Genomic DNA, 24841 nt, shown 5'->3' with positions numbered 1-24841 from the left:
TCTGTCTTATGGGTTCTAAGGCAGAAAAGTGGTAAGGGCTAGGCAATGGGTGTCAAGTGACTTGCCCAGGGTCACACAGCTGGGAAGTGTCTGAGGTCACGTTTGAGCCTAGGACCTCCAGTCTAGGCCTAGCTCTCAATCCACTAAGCCACCCAGCTTGCTAGTTGATTTGAAATTTGGGAACAGTATAAAAAGGTATAAGTATTCTAAATCTTTTCATGATGCTATATACCCTATTCTCATTAGTCCACATTAGTGAGCCTTACCTTTATTAGAATACATAGTATAAATATTCTAAGTGAGCAAATGGTAAGAATTGATTGAGGAGGCCCATTTGTGAGTCATTTCTTGAGATCAAGAGGCTTTTATTCCATAGTACAAAACCAGCATTTACAAAAATACCAAATAATTTCCATATCTGTGTAGTATTTTGGCAAGGATTTGCTTACTAGATGAAATTAGGGCAAAAAACCCTTAGGGAGGCAGACATAAAGAGAGTGGTGCCAAAAGAATATCAAGTAATAGGAACATTTATTCCTATCAGGATAAATTATGGATTGGTTTTCAACGAAAACCCATGGGTATGGAAAGATATAGGATTCAATAGCACAATTAAGTGGTGGAAAATGAGGCAACATTGGCAGTGATCTAGTTACAGCAAGATGGATGGAGGAGGAGCTTGGTGCTACCCTGATAGTATGAAGATAGTAACAGAAGAGCTGGTGCTTATTTCCAGGGGATTAAGTAAATTAAATAGGAACTACAGAATGGGAGTCCCTTTCTGTGCCCACATCACAAAGGCCTCCCCACCCAAGCTATTTAAAGAATGTTAAATAAATGAACATGTCATGCTTGGTTACTTAAGAGTATGGCTTTCATGATGCACTATTCCATATGCATCTTAAAGATATTCTCAAATTCTCAGGGGACATCTGAAGCTCTTATTTGTATTATCCAGCAGGATAATTGTATTATGATCCAGCAGGCATCACTCCCTCCACCTGCAGGGGAAATTTTCAGAAATGACCACCTGTCTCTGTGTGTTTCTTGGCCCATCTGTACATTAGGGCCTTCTATAAGAAGTATTCCTGTGGACTCAACCCTCAAACATTTCCAAGAATAGTTTTCCTTATTAGTATTATCCATAAAGCCACCTCTAAGGTGAAACTTGATTAAGAAATGGTGATAGCACAGGATAAAGTATCACTTTCTGTACTGACACCTTCCAGGAGTTTTATTTCAATCTAAGAGATAGGTGACTTGTGCTTCATGGAAACAGCACTTCACATCGGGGTACTTAAAGCAATGGAATTATATTTCTGGAGTAATCTTCGAAGGCATCCGATTATTATTTTTGGTTTTAGCAGATGCTGCCATCTTTTCAGAATTCTGATGAGTAATTTTTCTGTGGAAAGAAAATCAAGGAGTCATTCTTTGCAAAGCTGCTGCAAAACACATCTTCCTAATAAGCACAGGGTTTGACCATGTTCTTCCCTTGCTTCAAAGCTTTCAGTTGCTTACAGGATACAGTACAAATCACTGAGCCTCCAGGCTGATTTCACTCACCTGCCCACTCAGAGATACTCATTGCAGGGGCAGCTAGTGGTGCAAGGGAGAGATCACTGGGACTGGAGTGAAGAAGACCTAAATTCAAATGCAACCTTAAGCACTTTCTAGTAGGGCAAATGACTTAACTTGTGTTTGCCTCATTTCCTCAACTGTAAAGTGGGGATTATAATAGCATTTATCCCCCAGAGTTGTAAGGATTAAATGAGAATAATATCTGTAAAAAATTCTTGATACAGTGTATATCACAAAGTAAGTGCTAAATAAATGTTATTATTACTGCTACTATTATTTCACATTGCCTGGTTCTGTCTACCTGTAGAACAACTTCACAGAACAACCTCTTGTTTAATTAGGAGTCCCTTCGTGTTCCTTCTACCTGTTCTTTCTAACTCAGCTCATTTCCTACCTTCTCCAAGAATTCTTCTCTAATCCCTCCCTCTTCTTTCATTCTTTTGTTGAACTTTCTCTATAGTCATCACATTTGAATTTCCCCAATACATTTGAAAAGCACTTAAAATTTACTGAATTGCCCGGTCATGTACAAAGATTTCCAAATGCAATCCAGACCCTTCTGAATTCTTTTCAAAACCTCCATAATTTTTCCCATCTTATCTAACTGATCTTATTTTCCCACTACTTCCAAATGTAAATTCTGAGGCTGGCACATCTCATTGTTCTCTGTATGCCATGTTCATCTGGACTTGCAGGCTACTGGTAAAGAAAAACTCCTACACAATGGCCTTTAATTCAGTCTTGTCAAAATATGCAAGTTTTCCAGTTCATGATATTCTCCCCACTCATACTTTCCCTATTCTCTTCTGCCCATCTAAACCCTATCCATTCTTAAGATGGTGCCTATTCCAACCCCCATTGATTTCTTTCTTTGAATTTCTATTGTTAAATACTTGATGGGAGGGGTTCATACTGGCCTTATACATTTCCTGGTTGGGTGATCTTGGTCACCTAAACCCCAAATGCCTAGCCCTTACCACTAGTCTGTCTTGGGACTGACATTTAGTATCAATTCTAACACATAAAATTAGGGTTACTTTTGGAAAGCCATCATGCCGAATACATTTTTGTATCAACTGTGGTGTTCAACAAAGTACTGGGTCCACAGTAGGGCTAAATAAATACTTGTTTTTTAATAAAACAGAACAGTAATATCTGCTGTTTCTGTTAAACAGATGCTGCAAGGGAGTAGGGAAATGTAGTTGGTACTGCCCAACATGGAAACCATGTCTCAATTTCAAAAGCAGGAATCTGTGGGAATCTGTGACTTCTGGAAAAGTGCTTCCACTGGCTATGCAGTGAACAGTAGGTGGTGGGTATTTTGATTGGCAGTACTGTCAAATCCCATTTTCAAAAGGTAGAAAAAGACTCCAAAGCACAGCTCCTGACCTATTGAAACTGTGGAGTCACCAGTAGTTGGAGTATATTAAACTTTTGTGAGTTCAAAATAAGACTATCAATAACTTACATGATGGATTGATACAGTAGCCATTTCTAATCATATACTTACTGTTCTCTCTCGGCATTTTCTAAGAAATACTGTGGAGTTGTACTAATGCTCTCCCTTTCCAATGGTTTCTTAATCATTTTCTTCTTTTGTTTGCTGAGAAATACAAAGGAGAGGCAAGAGTGAAATTAAATTCAATGGAATTAAAAATCTGCCTTTGGCTCTACCCCAAAGCAGTATTTTCACCCATTGATTTAAACTGAAACTGTGTTTTAATTGCAGAGATCACCACCTAGCATGAAGAGCTAGGTTGTGCCCATGAGATACTGCAGAGTTCAATTTATTTTAAAATGTTCTAACTTGCTGAAAATAGTATTTTGTCCATCTTAATAAAATAAGTAATACATCTGGATCCTGTCCCTTGGGGCAACTGCTCCTTTCCTCAAGCTTAATGAGCTAAAAATTCTACAAAACAATTAAGCCTATGTTAGTTGCATTAAGACAGTAAGAAAAAATGATCCCAAATCTAAATCTGCAAGGAAGGAAATTGGCAGGTTGAAAGTGAGCTGTGATATTTACAAAGGTGACACGCTTTCATTTAAAGATTCAATAAAGATGATCATTTTCTGAAAAAAGATTTTAGAAAATTATCAAAAGACTTGGTGTTACCTTGGAAGCTTGTGGAAGCTTCTGATGTACTCTGGCACAGGACATCCTGCCTGCTGTATCACATTGGCAACACTGAAACATAAGTCCAAGGTCATAAATTGGTATCTTGTCAAATCATTGTTGATATCATCAAACCCACTGAACAACCTAATAAACTCTAATAAAACATAGTCAAGGTTAGGAAATTAAATTCATACTAAAGTTAGATTTTCCCTGAAACTACTACAAAACTTAAAATATAAAATTCCATTAGATCCCACTGTCCAATTCTCCCCAACCTTTATGATTTTAAAAAAGTTTTGATAATTCTGTTTCACTGTTTCTTCCCCATTAGGACTCTTCCAACCCCATAAAATCTTCTTTTGTAACACATAAGAACAGTTACACAAAATTTTATTGTTTTGATTATAGTTTTTTCAGACATTGACTATGTCTGAAATATGCTTCATTCTACACCTAAAGTCTACCATCTCTCCAAGGTGGGAGGCATTCTAGTTTTATCCTTCACAGACTAGATAAGTTCTGTCAGCATAAAAGTAGTTTAGTGGCAACCCAAAGGCTGAAAAGAAATTTGAATTAAACTCAATGAATATATCTATCAAGGTGCCAAGTTAGACACTGGTGTTACAAAAACAAGAACAAAATACTTCCTAATTTCAAAGGTCTTATATTTAAGGTGGGCTGAAGGGGTGGGAGAAGTGTGTTCATAATAGGCATAGAGATAATAAAGACAGGAGAGAATGTACTCTAACCACAGAGGATGGTGAGATGGAATGCCAAAACAAAACTTTCAGAATAAACAGTTTTGTAAAATTTAAATTACAAGAATAGGGTCTGGACTTGTGATTTCCTTGGCATAGGGAATTCTAAAGGTAAAGAAACACCCTCTACCAATTTATAGTATTACAGATGCCTAGGACACAGAGATTAGGTGGCTCATCCAAAGTAACAAAGTTAGCACATTAGTAAAAGGTAGAATTTGATCCTAGGTCTTCCTGGATTCTAGTTCATCTTTCTATCCCTTATGCCTGGCTACCTTTTAACAATACTGAGGGAACAAAATAGAGTCTAAGAGTCTGGATTCTGAAAGTGTTTCCTATATACAAAGATTTCACCAAAGTAAGTGCAACAAACAATTTCATGTGGTTTATTATAATTAGAGATGAAGATGTAAGTCCCTATCAGGCTTATTGTCAATTTCATTTCTCCTGTTAATCCTAAAAATAAAAAGCCTGTCCTGAGCACAAAATAGGCCAACATGCCTAATATTTTAACAGATGAAATAAAGCATAGCTTATTCTTAGCCATACATTACACAAGATTGCACTGTTTTTAACAGAACTCAGAATTTAGTGACTGTGTGAAAAAGCACTCATTGCTATAAATAAGCTTGCAAAGTTATTAAAATGACCTGGGTTCAATGTCCTATTTAATATATTACTGTCCCAGTTGTGTGATTAGACATAGATTGATCTTAGCAAAAATTCTAGAACAAATAAGGCTGTGAAAACTCTTGCAAGATTAGACTGTTGCTAAGCTAATTCTGACCATAAGGAAGAGCAAAGAATTTTCTCCATGAATTCCTACTGGAAAACTGAAGTTAACTTTTCTTGAAATCTAAGCTACTTATGGTACCATCAGGTATCTCTTATGAATGGGTTTCTGATTTAAATAGATGACCCTAAAATTAGTATGAATATGGTTTTACCAGGAGATTGGCTAAAGGACCACAGTGGAATTAAAGCAAAATTAAGAATATATTCCTTTTCATGGATCCTGGGCTTTTAACAAACAATGGACTACTGGAATATGCTTGTCTAGTTAGAATCAATGAACTAGTGTTTTCTTTAAGGACAGCTTTGGGAATTAAGATTAAAATTTGGGGATACCTGCATTAGCAATTCTACAGAGCTTTTGTGAGGAAAAGGTGCCACATAAATGTGAGCTAATATTATCTTCAAGCCTTGTGCAAAAGTTGTCCTACCTTCTTTTACCTTTTTCTTTTTATCTAGACCCCCTTTTTCCTCTAAGAAAAAGATGATCTTGCTCCCCCCACCCTTTTATGGATATCCAATACTAGTCCTGCTGTGCCATCAAATCCACAAGACTGAAAATTAAGAGAAAAAGATTTTAGTTCCAGCTCTGTTTTTAACTAACAGAATTAATAGTAAAGGAGTTGGACTGGGTGAATTCTAAAGTCATGTTTAGTTCTCAAATTCCAGGATTCTATGACAAAAAGTTCTTTTCTAAATGAAAAAGAGGTCTTCTGATTAAACATATCTGCTATCTAAAATGGATTCTATTGTAATGAGATCTGCAGCAAACTAGAATCAAGAGCTAAAAGGGATGCCAAATGTAATTCTAATGATTATATATACTTTGGAATTATAATAGACTGATCTCAGGGCTCCTAGAGAGTTATGAAGGACAGAATTAGAAGCACTGAACTGTCTGCCCTGATGTGAACATCTCCTACTGGAGACATTCTGCTGAATTTTCTCTTCTTTGAGTTAAATCATCAGTAGTAGATTATAGTAGGTGTGCAGAATCTGGGACCTAGAAATGGCTTTGGTAACAAAATAAGACACTGAATAAAAATTTGACAGTGAAAACCTAAAATTATTCCCATTAGACATATTTTCCAACCAAATTTATTAAACCATATTTCAATTCACCTTCGCAATAATGGTTTGTCATCTTCAGTGAAGAATGTGACAGCTTTTCCTTTATGTCCTGCTCTTCCAGTTCGACCTAAAGTCACAATTAAAAGATTATGAACAGGCTTTGCATCAGCTTAGGTACAAAAGTGTTATAATTCATGGATTCCTAAGTCATAAAGAGGTGAGCACAGTGTGTTGGATGCATCATCAGAGAAAAGATCACTTTTTGTTAAAATCAGCAAGCATCACTCACCTATCCTATGGATATATTCCACTGCACTGGTTGGAAAGTCATAGTTGATTACTAAGTTCACGCCTTTAAAATCAATTCCTCTCGCTAGCAAGGCTGTGCAGATGAGGACCCAGATTTTTCCTGCTCTGAAACTATGGACTGTGTTATCTCTCTGTTTAACAGGAAACAGATTAAATATTAGATGTCAGCTAACTTCCAAATTCCATTTTTAAAAAATGTACTATATTAATCCGATATACAAGTCATCTATTAAGAAATTCAGCATGGATAAATTTTAGAGTTTCTATACAATCTACTGCTCTCACCTGCTGCTGGGTTCTCTCTGCATGAATTACATCCACATTAATACCTTCATAAATGAGTTCATGGAAAAGTTCTTTAGCTCTTTCAATGGACTGAACAAAAACAAGAACAGGTGGGTGGAAACCCTGAAAGAGAAAAAGAGAAATTGGCATGTGCAGCAATAATTCTAGTAAGTTTTTACATTTCTTTATAAAAACATACTCCATAATCAAAGGTACAATTTGTCATTTCACAATGTGAAACTACTATTATTACACACTATCTTAATCTAATTTGGCAAATCTCCTTTCACTGCCACACTTTTCCAACAAATGGCCTATGTTTACTATGCCGTCACCATTTCTGGTTGCCCATTCTCTGCTTACAAAAATCCAAACCATTCTTTTACATGGTACCATAACTATACGACCATAAGGAGGAGGCCCCAGGAGCCCAAGAATCATCTTAGACAACAGCTATTTTATCATACCAGCTAAAGAGGGATGGTAGCTAAAAGCAATACTGATCTACAAAACAAATTTATTTATAAAACACCGTGGAGGAATATAGCAGCTCAAAAGCAAAATTATAGCATTAAATAGCAGAAAGCACTGTGGGACTGAATTGAGGCATATCCTAATAATAGTGTTTAAAGACAAAACTGGCAGGAGGACAACAAATAGATACAATGGAACCAATCTGTCAGTTTTTTGAAGATCAAATTGTATTATCAGCAATAAGACCACTACATTTGGACACTAACATCAGTTCAGAATGTGTTTTAAGACAGAATGAGATTAAAGAAGATAAAGCTGAGAAGATGACTAGGTTAGACCAAGCAAACAGAGAAAAATCTGTGTTGGAGGCAAAATCTTGAAATCATTTTTCAGGGAAACGAGGGGAAAATCAGATGACATCCAATACCTCCCTTCCAAAGGGTGATCAAAAACTCCTAATTTATGTTCTATTTTCCCATTTTTATAAATCTTTATGAGAATGGCTTATGTGTATATCAATATCTTTGTTGAAAATATAACAAGGAAACAGGAAAATTACCAAATGATTTTCTATAGCAGACCACATCATTATAGTGATGCAACTGACTAAAGATTCAGAGAATATATAGCATCATACTGATCATTATAATTTAATAAGCATTTGACTTGGCAGAAGTAAAACTGTGAAAAGGCTCTGTTAATAGTCATACACTGAAATGTTGGGATCATACAAGTTTCTTTGATAAATGCAACCAGAGGTAACATAGAAATGAACACTAAAAGTATTCACCAGAAATGAACACTAAAAGTATTCACCACTCTACTCTCACAGAGGATGAATTATAAGAGGCTCCAACAGAAGAGTTTCTCCCTGGACTCTTTTCCATAGATGGTATCATGATAAATACATTAAGCCCCAGAATACCACAGGACTCCAGACTATCATTTGCATTTGGACAGTCTGAGTTAATAAATTAGAAATCATAAGTAGTATACAATTATTATTATGTTAATATCTTTTTTCAACATTTGCTGAATATTCCACATAAATCATCTCACTTAAGCCTCACCATCAACAACTCTAATGTAATAAAGGTGACGGGTATTCGTATACCCTTTTTCAGATGCAGAATCTGAGGCTTAGGAAAGTGGAGTCACTTGCCTAGTGTCATAAATCTAGTAGAGGCAGATTTGAAACCAGGTCTTCTCTTCACTACACCTTACTGCCTCTCACTTCATATATTTGGTACAGATGCTACACATAGCCAGGTACTTGGGCCCAAAATTGAACAGGAAATGGGGTGGTGGGTAGGCAGAATTTAATTTCGGAAATTACACAATTGTGAGTAATCCCGTGGTCAGTGGGACAACACATGTTGGAAGCAAACACATTTCCAATGAATGCTTATGTTCAAGTTAAAATGGTATAAATGAAAAACATATAAAGGTTTAAGTGAAGAAATCCAGGAAAAGTACTTAAATATAATATGTAAAGGAAATATGATTACTTAATATGGACAAAGTTGAAAGGACAGACAGCTTGAGTGCTCTACTGGCATTTCCTAAATGCAAAGGTCAAGAAGACAGCTTCCAGCATTAGGCTGGATCCACTATGAAGAGCAATGGAAGAAAACAAACAAAAATGGTATAGAATGAAAAGCTGTAATGTAAATAGGCTATAATATGTACAGAGGGAAAGAATATTCATACTGATAAGATTAAATCACTGAAATATCCAAGGGTTGTAATGGTTTGCAAAATACTTTTCTCACAACAACCCAGAGGGAGAGAGTGCAAATATCATCTACATGACAGAGAAGTGGAAACAGAGCGATTGTTAAGTTAGATGACCTCATGTCTAAGTGTGTTTAAGGTGAGATTTGATTGTGCCACAGTATTTCCATCTCTGTGCATATGGTTCTCCTGGTTCTTTTCCTTTCACTCTGCATCAATTCCTGGAGGTCGTTCCAGTTCACATGGAATTCCTCCAGTTCATTATTCCTTTGAACACAATAGTATTCCATCACCAACAGATACCATAATTTGTTCAGCCATTCCCCAATCAAAGGGCATCCCCTCATTTTCTGCCACTACAAAGAGCGAAGCTATAAATATTTTTGTACAAGGTGAGATTTGAAACCATGCATTCTAACTCCCAGCAAGTACTCTATTTATCCAATAGTGCTTCTAGTATACTTATAAAAATGATTTCTGTGCCTCAAATTTAGTAAACACTGCACTTAAACTATACTCCCCTTTAGTATTTATCCTCCTTAAGCTTTCTGTGGCATTTGACGCTGTTGATCAACCACTCCTTCAAATAATATTTTCCTTGGCTTCTATAAAAATGTATTTCCTAGGCTTTCTTCCTGCCTTTCTGAGCACTCTTTTCCTGTCTTTTTAGTTGCAGCTGCTTCTTCCTTCCTCCATGCCCTACTCAGAGGTACTGGGCAAGGTCTAATTCTAGTCTTATGCTCCTCTCTTTTTACATGCCTTTCCCTTGTTAACTTCTATGTTACTGATATTCAAAACTGTATCTCTAGGCCCATCTTCTCATTCTCACTCAAGCTCTAATCACATACCTTCAACTGATGACAAGACCTCTCTATTTGTCACATTAAGTAATGTCACAAACTTGATGCTAAAAATTGAACTCACTGCCTTCTCCTTGTCAAAATCTATCCTCCCAATTTCTTTCACTGGTACTAACCATTTTTAGTCACCTATATTTGAAAACTTTTAGTCTCCTTTGACTCTTCCCTATCATTCACCTCCTTCTATCCATTAAGTTACCAAGACATTCTTTCTTAAATAACAACAGATAACATTTATATTGTGTTTACTTTGTGCCAGATACTGTGCTAAGTGCTTTACAATTATTCTCTACTGATTCTCGTAACAGTTCTGGGAGGTAGGTGCTATTATCATCATTCTCTTTTTACAGATGAAGAAATTGAGGCACGCTTGCCCAGGGTCACTCGGTTAATAAGTGTTTCAAATACCTCATGGTTCACTCAATTTTACTTAGCCCATCAGCTTTACTTACCCTATCGTATAAATTCTTCCTGAGAATGCATATCACAAACAACTCATTTCATTCCTAGTGTCATAACCCTAATCTGCATATCTGAAATATAAAAGCTTCTAAATTGTCTCTCTCCTTTCTAACCTAACCTACTCACCACTGCCAAAATTATTTTTTGTAAAATCGACTTTCATCATATCATTCTCCTGCTCAAAAATCTTTAATAGTCTTCTGTTTATATAAAATTCAGTTTTTTTTTCAGATTACGTATTTCAGCCTTGGCACCTCAAATACTCCATAACCTGAGCCTCATCCTTCCTACTTTCAGCCATCTTTCTCACTAGTGAGTGAATGAATGAAATAAGCATTTGCTAAGTATTTATTATTTGCCATTCACTGTGCTAAGCACTGGGGATACAAACTCTCTACTCTAACCAGGTGACTCTCCACATTATCTTCTGAGGACACCACTTACATTACCACACATAGTAAGCAAGTACTTAATAAACTTTTATTCTCTTTCCCTCCTCTTTTCTTCAGTCCACCAGATAACATCAGTGATTTCTTTCCTCAGCCTTCTCTGAACTCCCTAGCACTTCTGTCTATAGACATGGTCCTGCATTGTTACTTTAACTGTTTGTGTATATCTTGTCTCAGTTAAATGACAAGATCTCGGAAGGTGGGGATTATTGTACCTTTTTTTTTTGCATTCCCTTAAGTGTAATATATAATATAATAATTATAACTTGTTGAATGAATGGAAATGGAAAGATCTGCTCAGTGGTATACACTTTTTTTTAAACCCTTACTTTCCCTCTAGGAATCAATACTGTGTATTGGTTCCAAGGCAGAAGAGTAGTCAGTAAGTGCTAAGCAATGGGAGTTAAGTGACTTGTCCAAGGTAACACAGTCATAAGGGTCTGAGGCCAGATTTGAACCTAGGACCTCCACCTCTAGGCCTGGCTATCAATCCCCTGAGCTACCTAGCTTCCCCCATGGGGGCAGCTTTTTACAAGGACCCTCTATAAAAAAAGGTGAAGGAAAACTGTGATTATGAAGCAGAATGTTGCAACATATAAGTAAGAGTGAGCCAGGAGCTTGGACTCCCAGTTCTGCTCTGATACTTATTAGCTCTGGGACTCTGAGAATGTTCTTAACTATTCTGAGCTTCACTTTCCTCTTGAGTAAAGTGACAACACTGGTATATATTACCTCACAGAGTAGTTAGGAGGACCAAATGAGATAATGCATGCCAAAGAAGTGTAAAAATGCAGTTATATAAACATACAAAGTTATTATTTTTGTAACTATCGCCTTCTGAACTATCAATCTCTTTGTGGAGGTCAAGTTAGGCCCAAAAGGCTTCTGCCCACACAACCCCGGATTAGAGAATAGGAAATGACAAAAAAGAAGCTCATGCTTCTCCCTTTAACATCCAAGACTTGGTGACTCTGATTCAGGTTTAGTGAGAGGCTCCAGAAATACCTTCTTAATAAGGTCTCTCATGGCTAGAAGTTTGCCTGTTTCAGATCCAACAAAGAGGAGTTCTTGTTCCACAGTCTCTGCCGCAGAATTCCTAAAAAGATAAATTTGACTCTCAGGGAAGATATTCTGGTCTGAAAGAGCTCAGAATTTTACTAAACTACTATTTGATACAAAGTGGCTTCTAAAGACTATACATTCATGTAAGATATCACTAGTGAAATAGTATAAAATCAATCCAAATGAAACTTAAAAGAGGAAAACAAGGCAAGCAGATCATTGATACATGAATTTCCCATACTATGGCCCTTCTAGTCTTAGTTTAGCCATCAAGAAACTCAACTGGCAATAAAGGACATTTTTCCCAACTGCTGTGATGGACTACAGAATGAGAAAAAACATGGAAATGAATAATGTACATTATCAAAATCCCAACTACATAAAAAACAAAAACGAAAACAAAAATTAACCCCATAATTTCTGTCTTTGAATAGACACTAAGTATTTATTTCAAGGCAGAAGAGTGGTAAGGGCCGGGCAATTGAAGTTAAAGCAATTTGCCCAGGGTCAAACAGCTAGGAAGTATTTATTTGAACCTAGGACCTATAGTCTCCAGGCCTGGCTCTCTAACCACTGAGTCATCTACCTGCCCCCTCAAATCCCATCTACACGTAAAAAGTAATAAACGCATGTGTATAATATATGTATATGTATATGTATGTATGTGTTTCTACCTGTAGAACTCTTATCCTTATCTTATCTCCAATATGCTAGAAAAATGACTCTTATCTATTAAAAACAGAAAACATGGCAATAGGAGATTTACCTTGCTCCAATGGAAACAGAAATAACACTGTCCAGGTTGAGTTTGCACCACTGTTCCACATCATGTGCAAAAGTTGCACTGAACATAGCTCTTCTGACCTTGTGGGATGTGCATGCCAGGAAAATGAAAGCCAGCTGGTCCCTGAAACCAGTCTTTCCATCTTCAAACAATTTGTCAGATTCATCTACCACTAACCATTCCACACTATGAAATGATAAAACAGACCTCTAGGTTAGTAAGTTAAGAGATGAAGAGTTCCTAGACCCACAAGCTAGGGAAGCCTAACAGTGACAATTCGCTCTGCCTTTTCCTTGGCTCTACTTTATTCTTTCAGTAGCAGGTGCAAGTCCTTGTTCCATTATTAAAGACACGAGATAACATGTTAACTATAACTTGGGCCCAACAGGGAAAAGGAGAGAGCAAACAGGAGGAGAGAAAAAAATGGAACTGTGATGTTTACAAACACAAAACAAAGAACTAAGGGGACTAATCAAAACTCATCTAAAATGAGGACAAACACATCTGGGGCCAAAGAGCCCCCAACAGAAAAATCATAGTCACAGATTTATAGATGAAAGAGGTCTTAGAGGTCACTAGTCTAAGACCCCTATTTTACAGAGGAAGAAACTGAGATTAAGTAATGACTTTGCCTAAGGACTTCTATGTAGTTAGTGACAGAGCTAGGATTCAAAATCACATCCTCTGCCTCCAAACTCAGCAGTCTTTCTGCTATGCCACTGTCCTCAAATCTGCAGAATACTTACTGTTTTGCCATTTAGGGAGGACGTGTAGCACAGGGGGAAAGAACAAGAATATCTGAGTTTCAATCTCAATTCTGCTATTTCCTCCCTACATGATCTGGGGCAAGGCTTCATCCCTCTCTGGAGCTTAGTTTTTTCCTCTGTAAAATGAAGCAGGTTGTACTCAATGATCTTTAGCGTCTGTTCCAACTCCAAATGTATGATCCTATGAAGAACAAAGCAGAGCCATTCCTATCTAGAGACATCTGATAGGAAGAGAATGAAAGACCAGGCTGAGTAAATTGTTTTTTTTTTTCATAATCAGTAGCTTCTCCTATGACTGGCAAGTTGTGAAGTACTTGGCAATGGGCTTTGATGATGTATGTATCTTTGTTGATAATAATAATAATAATAACAATTCTAAAAATTGATAAAAGAATATCAATGACTGAAAGGGAACAGATAGGAAATTTCAAATGACAGGAGAAATAGCTGAGGGTAGAAAATAACTCTTTGAAGGGATCACACAAAACCCCAGAAAGACCTCTCATTAACATACTCTGTATACATACTTTTTTAGATCTATTCCTGGAGGATCTTGTTTCAACAAATAAATTAATCGATTTGGAGTAGTCACAAGAATATCTGTAGGAAAAACAAATAGGACAAATAGAATTCAACCTCCTTGAACTCTGATGGGCTTGGAAAAAAAAACCTATGACATTAACGAGGCAATGGCCACCAACCTCTTGTTCCCTAGTGGACCAACTGACTGGCTGGTTCGATTACAGCATTATCATCTGATTCCCTTGATCCTATAGCAAGAACACCCCAAGCGGAAAGGATGGATCTGGCTAAGACTAGAATCCAGGCTTTTTGACTCCTAGCCTAGTGTTGACTTCTAGGCTTCTTCTGCAGAAACAACTCAATCATACATTTAGAACCTCATTTACATCTATTATTTTGCTCTCTTAGGAGTAGTGGTTAAATTGCTTTAAATTCCTTGCCAACTGCACATCCCCAAATAAATATCATACCAAATTTCTTAGATGATTTAGGCCCAAACTTCTTGGCTGCCACGGCCGCCTTGTGTATCATATGTATTCTGAATCCTGTGCCCTCAGAGAGTCTTACTAACTCTCGATGAGTCTGAAATAGATAAAAGCAGTATTGAGGCACTAAAGTAGATAATTATTTGCTTCATCGAAAAAAAGTCCTATCAGTTGTAACCACTTGGATTAAGCCCCCAATTAAATTAAATCTACAGATCAGCTAGGAATTTTAGCATTTGGGAATTCCAAAGTCCAATAAGAAAGGCCATTTCTTCCAACATAGAAAGCTAGGTTCATGGAATTAAAGACACAGCCCCAAATTAATCTGCAAGGTGCTGTGTAATTTCTAGACTGGAGTAATTTGAGCAGATGCTTCACTTAAACATCAAAAACAGATGGCTTACCCTAAACCAGTGATGGGCAAACTTTTTAAAGAGGAGGCCAAAGGAAAGGAAATGCTCCTCTGTCAGTCTGTTTCTAAGGCAACTCTTTCAAAGTTTCATTGTATTGTATCCTACTCACTGTATTCATCAGATTAGGAATAATGTTGCGTTGCTGGATAGAACATTTCAGGGGGCTGCATCTGGCCTACTGGCTGTAGTTGCCCATCACTGCCCTAAACAATCTTGCTTTCTCAAAAAGAAGCAAATTTTACTTTTGTGTGGAAATTTAAAGATCTAAACATTAGGGTAATCCATCTTATAGAATCTTAAAAGCATTTCAAAAGTATACTTAGCAAAAACAACATTTATATTTTAGGAAGCACTACGCAGAGAGTAAAAACAGTGAGTTACACATATGGAACAGGAGGCCCCCACTTTCTGGGCTTTAGTTTCCTTATCTGTAGAATGAGGAAGTTGGATGAGATGATGAATCAAACACACTCTGCCTTCATAAGTTTTCGGTTTCCCCAAAATAGAACCACTAAGAAGTGTCCAAAGACATACTCCTCTGAGAAGAAAGTCCTACCTGGCTGGCAAGTTCTCGTGTAGGTGAGATGATCAGTGCTCTGAAGCCTTTATTTGTGGGTTGTTTCAGCTGCATCAAAATAGGAATGCTAAAAGCCAGGGTCTTTCCTGATCCAGTAGGAGCAGAAGCCAGAAGTTCACGACCCTAAAAATAGAGAGCACACTTAGGACTATGAAAGCCAGAAAAAGATTTATTATTTAAGTTTAAATGCCATTTTGATGTCATCTTCTCTGGTTTGCCGAGATCTCTTCTTTTTGACCTCTCAGAACTTCATGGGAAGTGAGAGTAGTAGTAGTAATGATAATAGCAGCTAGCATTTATATAGAGCCTACTATGTGCCAAGTACTATGTTAAGTACTTACAAATATTTACAGATATGGGAGATAGGTGCTATTATTACCTCCATTTTACAGTTGTGGAAACTGAGGTAAACAGAGATAGATGATTTGCTCAAGTTCACAGCCAACTAAGTATCGTGGGTGGGCTTAATTCAAGCCCCACAACACTTTTCATTGCACCACCTAGCTGCCTCAGTAGTTCTAGCTGTTAGTACCTCTCTCTGCACTTGTACATTCATTCTTTATTATAATTATCTGTGTATATGCTCAATTGAAGTCCCTTGAGTTCAGAGCCACATCTTATCCATCCATTTCTGAATTCCCCTCATCAACCATCAAAGTTCCTTTGTGTATTGTTCTTGTTTAGTCATGACCAACTTTTTGTGACCCCATGGTCCAAAGCATGTCAATACTATCCATGGTGTTTTCTTGGCAAAGATACTGGAGTGGTTTGCGACTTCTTTTTCCAGGGGATTAAAGCAAACAGAATGTAAGTGACTTGCCCAAAGTCACATAGCTGGTAAGTGTCTGAGGCTGAATTTGAATTCAGGTCTTCCTCACTCCAGGTTGAACATTATCCACTGAACCATCTAGCTGCCTCCTTTGTACATAGGAGGTAGTCAATAAATGTCTGCTGAACTGAATAGAAGCTAACTTTCAGAAGCTGGTCAAGTGCTGTCAACAATCACCATAGAAATACAACTAAAATTGCAGGTAACACTTTCAATCATTCAAGTATTTTGAAATGATTTATACTGAACCTTGATATTTCTTCTCCAACCTCTCATGCTTCATCTTGGCACCACTGGACTGTTAAGAAAAATCTGCATTTTCACTTTTTGGCTTTAAGTTTAATTCTGTTCCCTCAAAGCACAAAATGTATATTAGCATGAAGCATAATTTATATTAGTTAAGTAACAAGTGAGCAGAAAATTTTTAGCAAAGCATCACTGCTAAAGCCAACTTTTCAATGATCTTTGCTAACGGGTCAGAATGAGAGTATAGAGAATTGAAATAAATATAATCCATAAATCTCAATTTATCCTGTGACTTAAATTTTCTATGCCAAACCTTTTACCATAGCAAAGTTTTGAACTGACCAATGTGGATGTTACTTCCTTTCTTCACTCACCCCATCTGGTGGATTTAAAATGTTGGGAGATTAGCAAAAGTTAGGAGGCAAAAGGAAAAGATAAAAAGGGCCTGGGAATTAAGCTGAATTCAGAGATAGACAGCTATACATGATTTTCATAAAGTCCTTATAAATTTTGATACTTTAATAATTGGAACTGTAAATATAAAAGAAACAATCTTTAAATGGCATTTAAAAACACCTTTGTTAAAGCTTAAGACAACTACATAACACAATTATACATTATTATCTATATTATCTATTAACTATAATCTCTAGCAAATACTTAGCACTTCTAAGGTTTGCAAACCATTTTATTCATTTGATCCTCACAAAATCCTGGCAGGCAGGTGCTGTTATTCTCTCCATTTTATAGAATATAGGATATTCTCTCCATTTTATAAATACAAAGGTATTTGAGGTAAAGTAACTTGCCCAGGGTCACAGCTAGTAAGTCTCCAAGGCAGGATCTAAACTCATGTCTTTGTGATTCTAAGCCCAGCATTCATTGGGTCACTTAGTTGTTTGATTTCTATGAAAGTAAAAATAGTTACTATGGACTTGAAAGGAAAACATGTCCTGTGGCTAATTCACAGCAGCCATGAGAATGAGATTAGTTATTCAAAACTGCATTGCAGAAAACTTCAGTTTCTCAAAATTAAAGTTTAATAATTCAGAAACTGCACAAGGACCTTATCATGATGCTATGTTTCTGGAATGTCTTCTGAATGAACATAATGATGAGACCTAAAGTATGACAAGCAAAGAAATTTAGCTGGTACAACTAAAGATTTTTTGGGGGGAGGAGGAAGTCTTCTTTTAAACTCTTACCTTCTTTCTTAGAATTAATACAAGTATTGGTTCCAAGGCAGAAGAGAGGTAAGGGCTAGGCAATTGGGGTCAAGTAACTTGGCCAAGGTCACACATCTAGGAAAAGTGTCTGAGGCCAGATCTGAGCTCAGTTCCTCCCAACTCTAGGCCTGGTACTCCATCCACTGAGCTACCTATCTGCCCCTACAACTAAAGATTATAAGAACAAGAAATAAAAAGGTCAAGACCCCCAATTTTGAGCTAGTTTCACTTTGCCTGAGTTGTGTCATCAATAAGTCCAGTTAAGTAGACTCACATGAAGCATGACAGGAATTGCTTGCATTTGGATTGGTGTAGGGCTCTGGAAACCCGCATTTAAGATGTTCTTGAGTAATTGAGAGTGGATCTTATATTCCTGGTCAAGTTGCTGAAATGATGCAATGGGTTCAGGAAGATCTGTTCCTTGAATGTGAATTCTGTGTTTATTTCGGAAACGATTTATCTGGAAAATGAAGCCAAAGAGTCAATGAACAATAGCCAAAGATATTTTTAGGAGTAAATCACTCTAAAAATACCTGAAGTGATACATCCTGTGATGGAATTGCTAGTACTGAAGCTCAGAGCATGTTAAAAGTGAGGAGTTCTGAGGTACTATAGAACATACTTGTTTAGCCCTACAAGGAAAGTATGGAGGAGACATGCCTCAAAACCCTCTCAAAAGCTGAAGATCACTAGAGAAAGGCCAACACTTGTTCATGTCTTCCTTATACTTAACTTTTTACTTCAAACTTTACCATCTTAAAATACAAATTCCTGGAGGAAAAGTTTAGATAGATCAATCAATCAACCTTCAGTAAGCACTATGTGCAGGTGCAGTGATTGACACTGGGTTGGAATAAAAATACTAAACTGACAGTTCTTGCCCTCAAAAAGCTTACATTCTACTAGAGGGATATAACATGCTTGCAGAAAAGTTACTGAAGGACCAATGCACCATGATTTGGTGGAGAAACATCTTGAGGCATTTGAGAAGAGCTAAGGTTCTGAGACAGAGGCAAGAAGGAGCATTGCAGGCATGGGGGACAGAGGTAGATACCAGAATGTATGGAAAACAGCAAGTAAGTTGCTTTAAATGGAGCACAGAATGTGTGAGAAGGCAATGTGTAATCAGTCAAGGCTAGAGTCTGAGTATGAAGGGATTTAAATGGAAAAAAAAAAAGATTTTGTGTTAGTTCTAGAAACAATGGGGACCCACTGGGGTTTTCTAAGCAAAGGAGTGGGGCCATCAGACCTAGGATTCAGAAATATCTATATTGCAGGTAGGTGGAAGATACATTTGTAAGAGGAGATACTAGACACAGAGAAGACCAAATAGAAGGCTACTATCAAAGTTTAGGTGATAGGTGATGAGGGCCTGAACCACTGTGGTTGTGGTGTGAAGCACTGATATATAATAGATGCTGAAGAGGTGGAGAGAGAATAGTTGTCAACTACCTGGCAATGGGGAGAAGGAGGAGAGTGAAAAGCTGAGGATAAGGCCTAGATTTTGAACTTGAAAGAAGGAAGAATGGTAATATATCCTGAGAGAAATAGGGAAATTAGGAAAGATGGGTAGAGAGAGAAAGATGTACTCACTTTTGGACTTGTCTAAATTTGAGATGAATTTGAGATTCAATGAGAATGAAATGGAGATATAAAGCAGATGGCTGGATGTGTGGGACTACAGCTCAAGAGAAGATTGGATATGTATATTTGGGAGAAGTAAAAGCAGAGATTAGAGTTGATTTCATGGGAACTCATGAGATATCAGAAGAGAAAAGAGGACAGGGCCTACGGCATAGCTCTGAATTCATCTACATGTGGGGGAGGGTCCTAAATAATGAACTTGCAAAGAACAGTGTCACAAAAACAAATATTCAGAAGGAGGGAGTGGACATCAGTGTCAAATCCTACAGAGGTCTAAATGGGAAAATGATAAGAGGCTAATGGTTTAACAGTAAAGAGATAACTGGAAAATAATGAGGATGGAAGCCAGATTAGAAGGGGTTGCCAAAAGAGCGGGAGGTGAAAAAGTAGAGGAAATGAATGTAAAGGGCTGTTTCTAGGAGTTTTGGTGGGAAGAGATATAGGAATACAACTTGAGGGGATGATAGGATCAAGTGATCTCTGTTTCTCTATTACACTGCTACAATGCCAAATCCACTGTACAAGTCCTCTACCTTGTTTCATCCTTGTCAAAATTCAAGTCAATAAAATAACTACTAAGGAGTCTGATACTTCCATTTCAGTTTATACTCTACCCCCTAGCCCAGGGTAAGGCAAACTCTGATTCCTAGGTCAATGAGGCATGAGTTCTTGGGTCATTCCATCCCTTGAACACCTGTAGGTCACTCCTAGAAACAAACCAGCCTTCCTACTTCTCATTTCAACCCTGTCCTGACAAAGCTGGAAACTACAGGCAGCAAAGCAGTTATACAACAAAGCCAGTTACAAAAAAAATGGCAATTTTCTTTCTTTTTTTTTTTTTTATTTGCAACTTTTTTCTTCCCCCTTTCTCTTCCTCTTCTTATCCCTTCCTCCTTGTTCCCTAATTCTTTCCATCTAATCCTGCCAAAAGTAGTCCCTTTAAATATACTGACTCATTCAGGTAGGAATCTAACCCTCTCATTAACTTCATTTTATATAAGCATAGATTTAAACAATGAAAGGGGCTTTAGAGGTCATTGAGTCCAACACCCTTCTCTCATTTTATAGATGAAGAAAGTGTTAGTGAGGTGACTCAGAAGTAAAATGACTAACCCAGGGGTTAAATAGCTAGTGTCTGATATGGAACTCAAATCCAAATCTTCCTGAATTTTTTTCTCAACTTATGCACCACAGATGAAAAGAGGTTGAGGTGAATGAGGCTGCTGAATGAAGGATAAACGATAGTGACTTTATGGAGAATTGCTCAGGGGCAGTGAATGAGGTTAGTTTTAGCACCTTTATCATTGATGCTCAATTGCTATGGTTATATGAGGGGACATCGGGGTGGAAGAAATATTAGTTGTGGGGTAGCAGCTACAAAAACAGCACAAAGTCACTTGCCATAGACTCAGCCAATATTCATTAAATGTCCACTATGTCCAGGCACTGTGCATAAAGGAGAAAAAAGTGACACAGTCCTTGCCTGTAAGGAGCTAATATTCAATTACACATATGTAAGTATAGACAAATTTATAGGAAATAAATACAAGGTAATTTTTTTTGAAGGGAACTGGAAGAATGAGGAAAGGCTCCACAGAGAAGGTAAGATTTGAACCAAAAAAAATTTTTTTTAAACCCATAACTTCTGTGTATTGGCTCCTAGGTGGAAGAGTGGTAAGGGTGGGCAATGGGGGTCAAGTGACTTGCCCAGGGCCACACAGCTGGGAAGTGTCTGAGGCCGGATTTGAACCTAGGACCTCCTGTCTCTAGCCTGACTCTCAATCCACTGAGCTACCCAGCTGCCCCCTTGAACCAAATTTTAAAGGACACAAAGGATTCTAAGTGGCAAAGGCATTCCAGATATTGGGGATAGTCAATGCAAAGGCAAGAGGGGAGATGAAACTCCAATAAGACCAATGTGGCTATACCATAGGGTTCAGGAAAGTAGATAGGTAGCCTGGAACTAGGTTGTGATGGGACTTAAATACCAAATGGGAGTTTATATTTGATCTTAGAGACAATAGGAAGAAGTCATTGGAAACTAGGAGAGTAATAATGGTCAGATCTGAGATTTGGGAAAATGTACTTTGGTAACTATATGGAGGACTAATTTGAGTGTGAAGAGACGAGAACGGAGATAAATTAGAAAGTTATCGTAACAGTCTCAGCAGGAGGTGATAGAGGTGAAATAAGACGGTGGCTACGTAGCTGGAGAAAAGGGAGCAAATAAATGCAAGAGACCTTGTGGAGGTCGAAACAAGATTTGGCAACTGACACTATGTATGCTGTGTAGATAGGTTTTTCTAAGAATGGATAAGAGGGAGGAGGGAAGACTCCATGTTTATCAGAAGAGGTACCCAGTAGCAATTTGAAAGCAAAAAGCTACTAGGGGGCCACATGATAGGGTATTATATTTTGTAGTCAAAAGGATTTCAATATGACTCTGTCATTATTACCAACGTGACCTTGGGTATCTTCCCCACTCTTGGTCTAAGTTTCCTCATCTATAAATGAAATTTTCTTGGAACAGTGTTAGATCTTAACTCTGATGACTACCACCAGTGTGGCCGTGGCCAAAATATCTAACCTCGACAGGTCTCAGTTTCCTCATTTATAAAAATAAGAGCACTGGATGAGATGGTTTTTGAGGTCTCTTCCAGGTCTAGCTCCTAGGTACTTATGGCTAGATGACATCTGAGGTATTTTCAAATCCTATACTTATGACTCTTGAACTTTAACAATCTAAATTTAACTTTACCCCAACAGAAATCCATGACTCTAAAATGATCCAACTAAGTTAAATGGGAAAAAAACAATATTGAAGCTAAGGAAAAAAAAAAATTGCACTTTTTTTAGATTAAGAAATTAGTCTAACCTTTTCCTTTCGGAGTCGTTCCAATTTCTCTGCAGTTACTTTATTTTCTCCATTTCCTTTTTTATCTTTAATCTTGGCTTCCAATGAGGATGTCCATAGTATAGTATCTTCTTCCTTGCTGGGACTGAAGGAAATTGTTTCTAATGTTCAAAAGAAAATGGGGGAAAAAAAAGTTTTGGGCATAGCATTCATCTTTCCCAGATATTAAACTTGCACATACATAACTTTTGAAGGAACGATGTCCTCTTTAGTTTATGGAAATAGTAGATGTTCCTCTTGGGGCAGAAGCTCTTCCCTTTTTGTGTGTCCTAGGTCCCCTAGGCCAGTTTGGTGAAGCCTATGGGCCCCTTCTCAGAATAATGTTTTTATTTTACTTAAGAAAAAGGTAAATTTATAGATGTTAGAAAATAAAGATGGAACTCCCCACCCCACCAAGTTCGAGGACTCCCTGACTCCTAACTGCAGTTTCCTGGGGAATCTATAGACACCAGATTAGGTTTGAATGCAACAGAAAATAATACTAACCAGAAGATTGTTTTTTCTTCTTGTTTCCTTTCCTCTTCCTTTCAATCCTGTTATCCTCCTCATGTTCAGCTTTTTGCTGTGGTCTCTCCTCTCCCTTGGATAGGGTATCATCCAGTGAGGTTCTATTTTCAGTTAGGGTTGATTTCTTGCTTCCAAAGAAGTTCAGATCCTCTAATACCTCTGAGGAATCAAAGTCAAATTTTCTTTTTCCTAGCTGAGAACCAAATGATTTGAAATGAAATGGACTTGTTGACGGTTTCCCACCCAAAATCAACACCATGGATTTGTATGCTTTCTATAGGCAGAAAGGGTATAGACATCAAACTGAAATATAAGAAGCAAACATTCTTTTGTTTTCGGATTGGGTGGACAATAAAGGTTTAACTCATAGCCCCTGCTCAAAAACTTTCAACGTCTCACTTTTCCAGGTTTCATGAATAACTCATTCTTGAAAAGAGCTATGTCAATTCATTCCCTTATGATTTTGGTTACCAATCCAATAACTTTCTAAGCCAAAATGCCCCTCTCAATATATGTTTCTCCTATAAAAATGTAAACTCCCTGAAGGCTGAGGTGGTCTCTTTTTTTGTACCTACATTCTCAGCACCTGGTCCAGAGTGTGACACATAGTAAGTACTTAATATTAATATTTTTTAATTAACTCATTCCCATACTTGTTTAGCATCTAGCATATTACCTTGCACTTATCTTACTGCATGCTATTTTTTCTAAATTAGATGGTAAGGGGGCAGCTGGGTAGCTCAGTGAATTGAGAGCTAGGCCTAGAGACAGGAGGTCCTGGGTTCAAATATGACCTCAGACACTTCCCAGCCGTGTGACCCTGGGCAAGTCACTTAGCCCTTACCACTCTTTTGCCTTGGAACCAATACACAGTATTGATTCCAAGAGGAAAGGTAAGGGTTTAAAAAACCCAACAATAAATAAATAAATAAATAACCAAGATGGTAAATCCCTTCCAGGAACTAATTTCATTCAACAGTCATTGCTTACTACAGTAAAGCACTATTGCCAAGCCTACAGAGGCGCACAAGGAAATGCTATTAAGTAGTTTTCTGGGGTGTCAAGGCACAGACATATATAGAGTTAAACAAAAAGGAACAGGTTCAAGGACAACCCGAAGGATGTTGTGGAAGCTTGCGAAGCTCACTTTTCAATACAGGAATCTTCTCTACAGCACTGACAAGGAACTTACTCTTTGGTCTATGACACAGAGTCCGTTCTACTGTCAGCCCTACTTTTTTTTTCTTTCTAAAACCATGGAGTTCTGAACTCTACACATGTATTGGCCGTCCTTCTCAAGACATTACATCTACTGCCTAAAAGCTGGGACACAAAACTCGCGATGTTGCTTGGAACAATACAGAGCAGTGACACAGAAGACTACATAATTAATTATAAAATGAAAGATATAGAGGCATGCCTACGCCCGGCGGTCAGCTCCGGGGGCCACAAGCAGTCGAGGCTAACGTGCCCCCTGCAATCTTCCGAGGCCCGGCGGTGCCAAGTGGCCGCACGTGTCCAGAGGGGATCTGGTCCCTCCTCGCTCCCTCCTCCGCCTCACCTGGAATCGGGCCGCGTCTGCGGGAAAGCGCCTCAGGTCGAACTTGGCCCCAGCACCGAGGCGACGGAACAGATCGTGAGCATCCATGTTTACCCAGCAGGCCTAGCGGCAGAGGAGCGCATGAGCATTGACAGTCCTCTCAGCATAGGGAGGAAGTTGAGGAAAAAACGAAGGGGAAGAGACAGAAAGGTCGGAAGTGACGCAACACGTTCATGACGCAACGATTTCGCCATAGGACCCTCAAAAGTGGGCCGGCCTCTTGGGAGTTGTATCCTCGTAGGAAAAAAGAAAAGAAATTTAAGGGACCATTCATAAAATTAACAACAACAACAACAACAACAACAAAAACCCACATCTCCCTCCTCTTTTTACTCCTTGATAAAAGAAAAAGCAAAACAAAATCTCCGGTA

The 24841-nt window shown here is 37.9% G+C and overlaps 1 protein-coding gene across 2 annotated transcripts; it reads right to left on the bottom strand.

Annotated features, from left to right (window-relative positions):
• Window positions 1-341: 341 nt before the first annotated feature.
• Window positions 342-24557, bottom strand: DDX52 (DExD-box helicase 52). 2 transcript variants are annotated; one of them, XM_044676664.1, is made up of 15 exons: window positions 24432-24557; window positions 22846-23063; window positions 22325-22448; window positions 18080-18265; window positions 15484-15627; window positions 14500-14611; window positions 14035-14107; window positions 12723-12926; window positions 11900-11990; window positions 6916-7038; window positions 6611-6761; window positions 6373-6448; window positions 3698-3769; window positions 3092-3184; window positions 342-1405 (listed from the first exon to the last, which is right to left on the bottom strand). In XM_044676664.1, exons 1-15 carry the CDS (start codon window positions 24516-24518, stop codon window positions 1312-1314), a joined length of 1848 nt encoding a protein of 615 aa, XP_044532599.1. In that variant the 5' UTR covers window positions 24519-24557; the 3' UTR covers window positions 342-1311. The 2 variants fall into 2 exon arrangements, with proteins under 2 accessions (XP_044532599.1, XP_044532598.1); XM_044676663.1 differs by having other exon boundaries at window positions 22325-22464; window positions 22850-23063.
• Window positions 24558-24841: the final 284 nt, after the last annotated feature.

This window comes from Gracilinanus agilis, chromosome 4, assembly GCF_016433145.1.
Source record: "Gracilinanus agilis isolate LMUSP501 chromosome 4, AgileGrace, whole genome shotgun sequence".
Classification (NCBI taxonomy): Eukaryota; Metazoa; Chordata; class Mammalia; order Didelphimorphia; family Didelphidae; genus Gracilinanus; species Gracilinanus agilis.
The sequence above is the reverse complement of the archived record's forward strand: the minus strand, read 5'-3'. Positions and strand labels throughout refer to the sequence as shown.

Coding starts and splice junctions, on each gene's coding strand:
- DDX52 (XM_044676663.1), bottom strand. CDS start 24,518: ATGGATGCTCACGATCTGTTCCGTCGCCTCGGTGCTGGGGCCAAGTTC. Junction 14,612..15,483: donor CACGAGAACTTGCCAGCCAG/GTAGGACTTTCT, acceptor TATCTATTTCAG/ACTCATCGAGAGTTAGTAAG. Junction 3,185..3,697: donor AGCTTCCACAAGCTTCCAAG/GTAACACCAAGT, acceptor TGTATTTCTCAG/CAAACAAAAGAAGAAAATGA.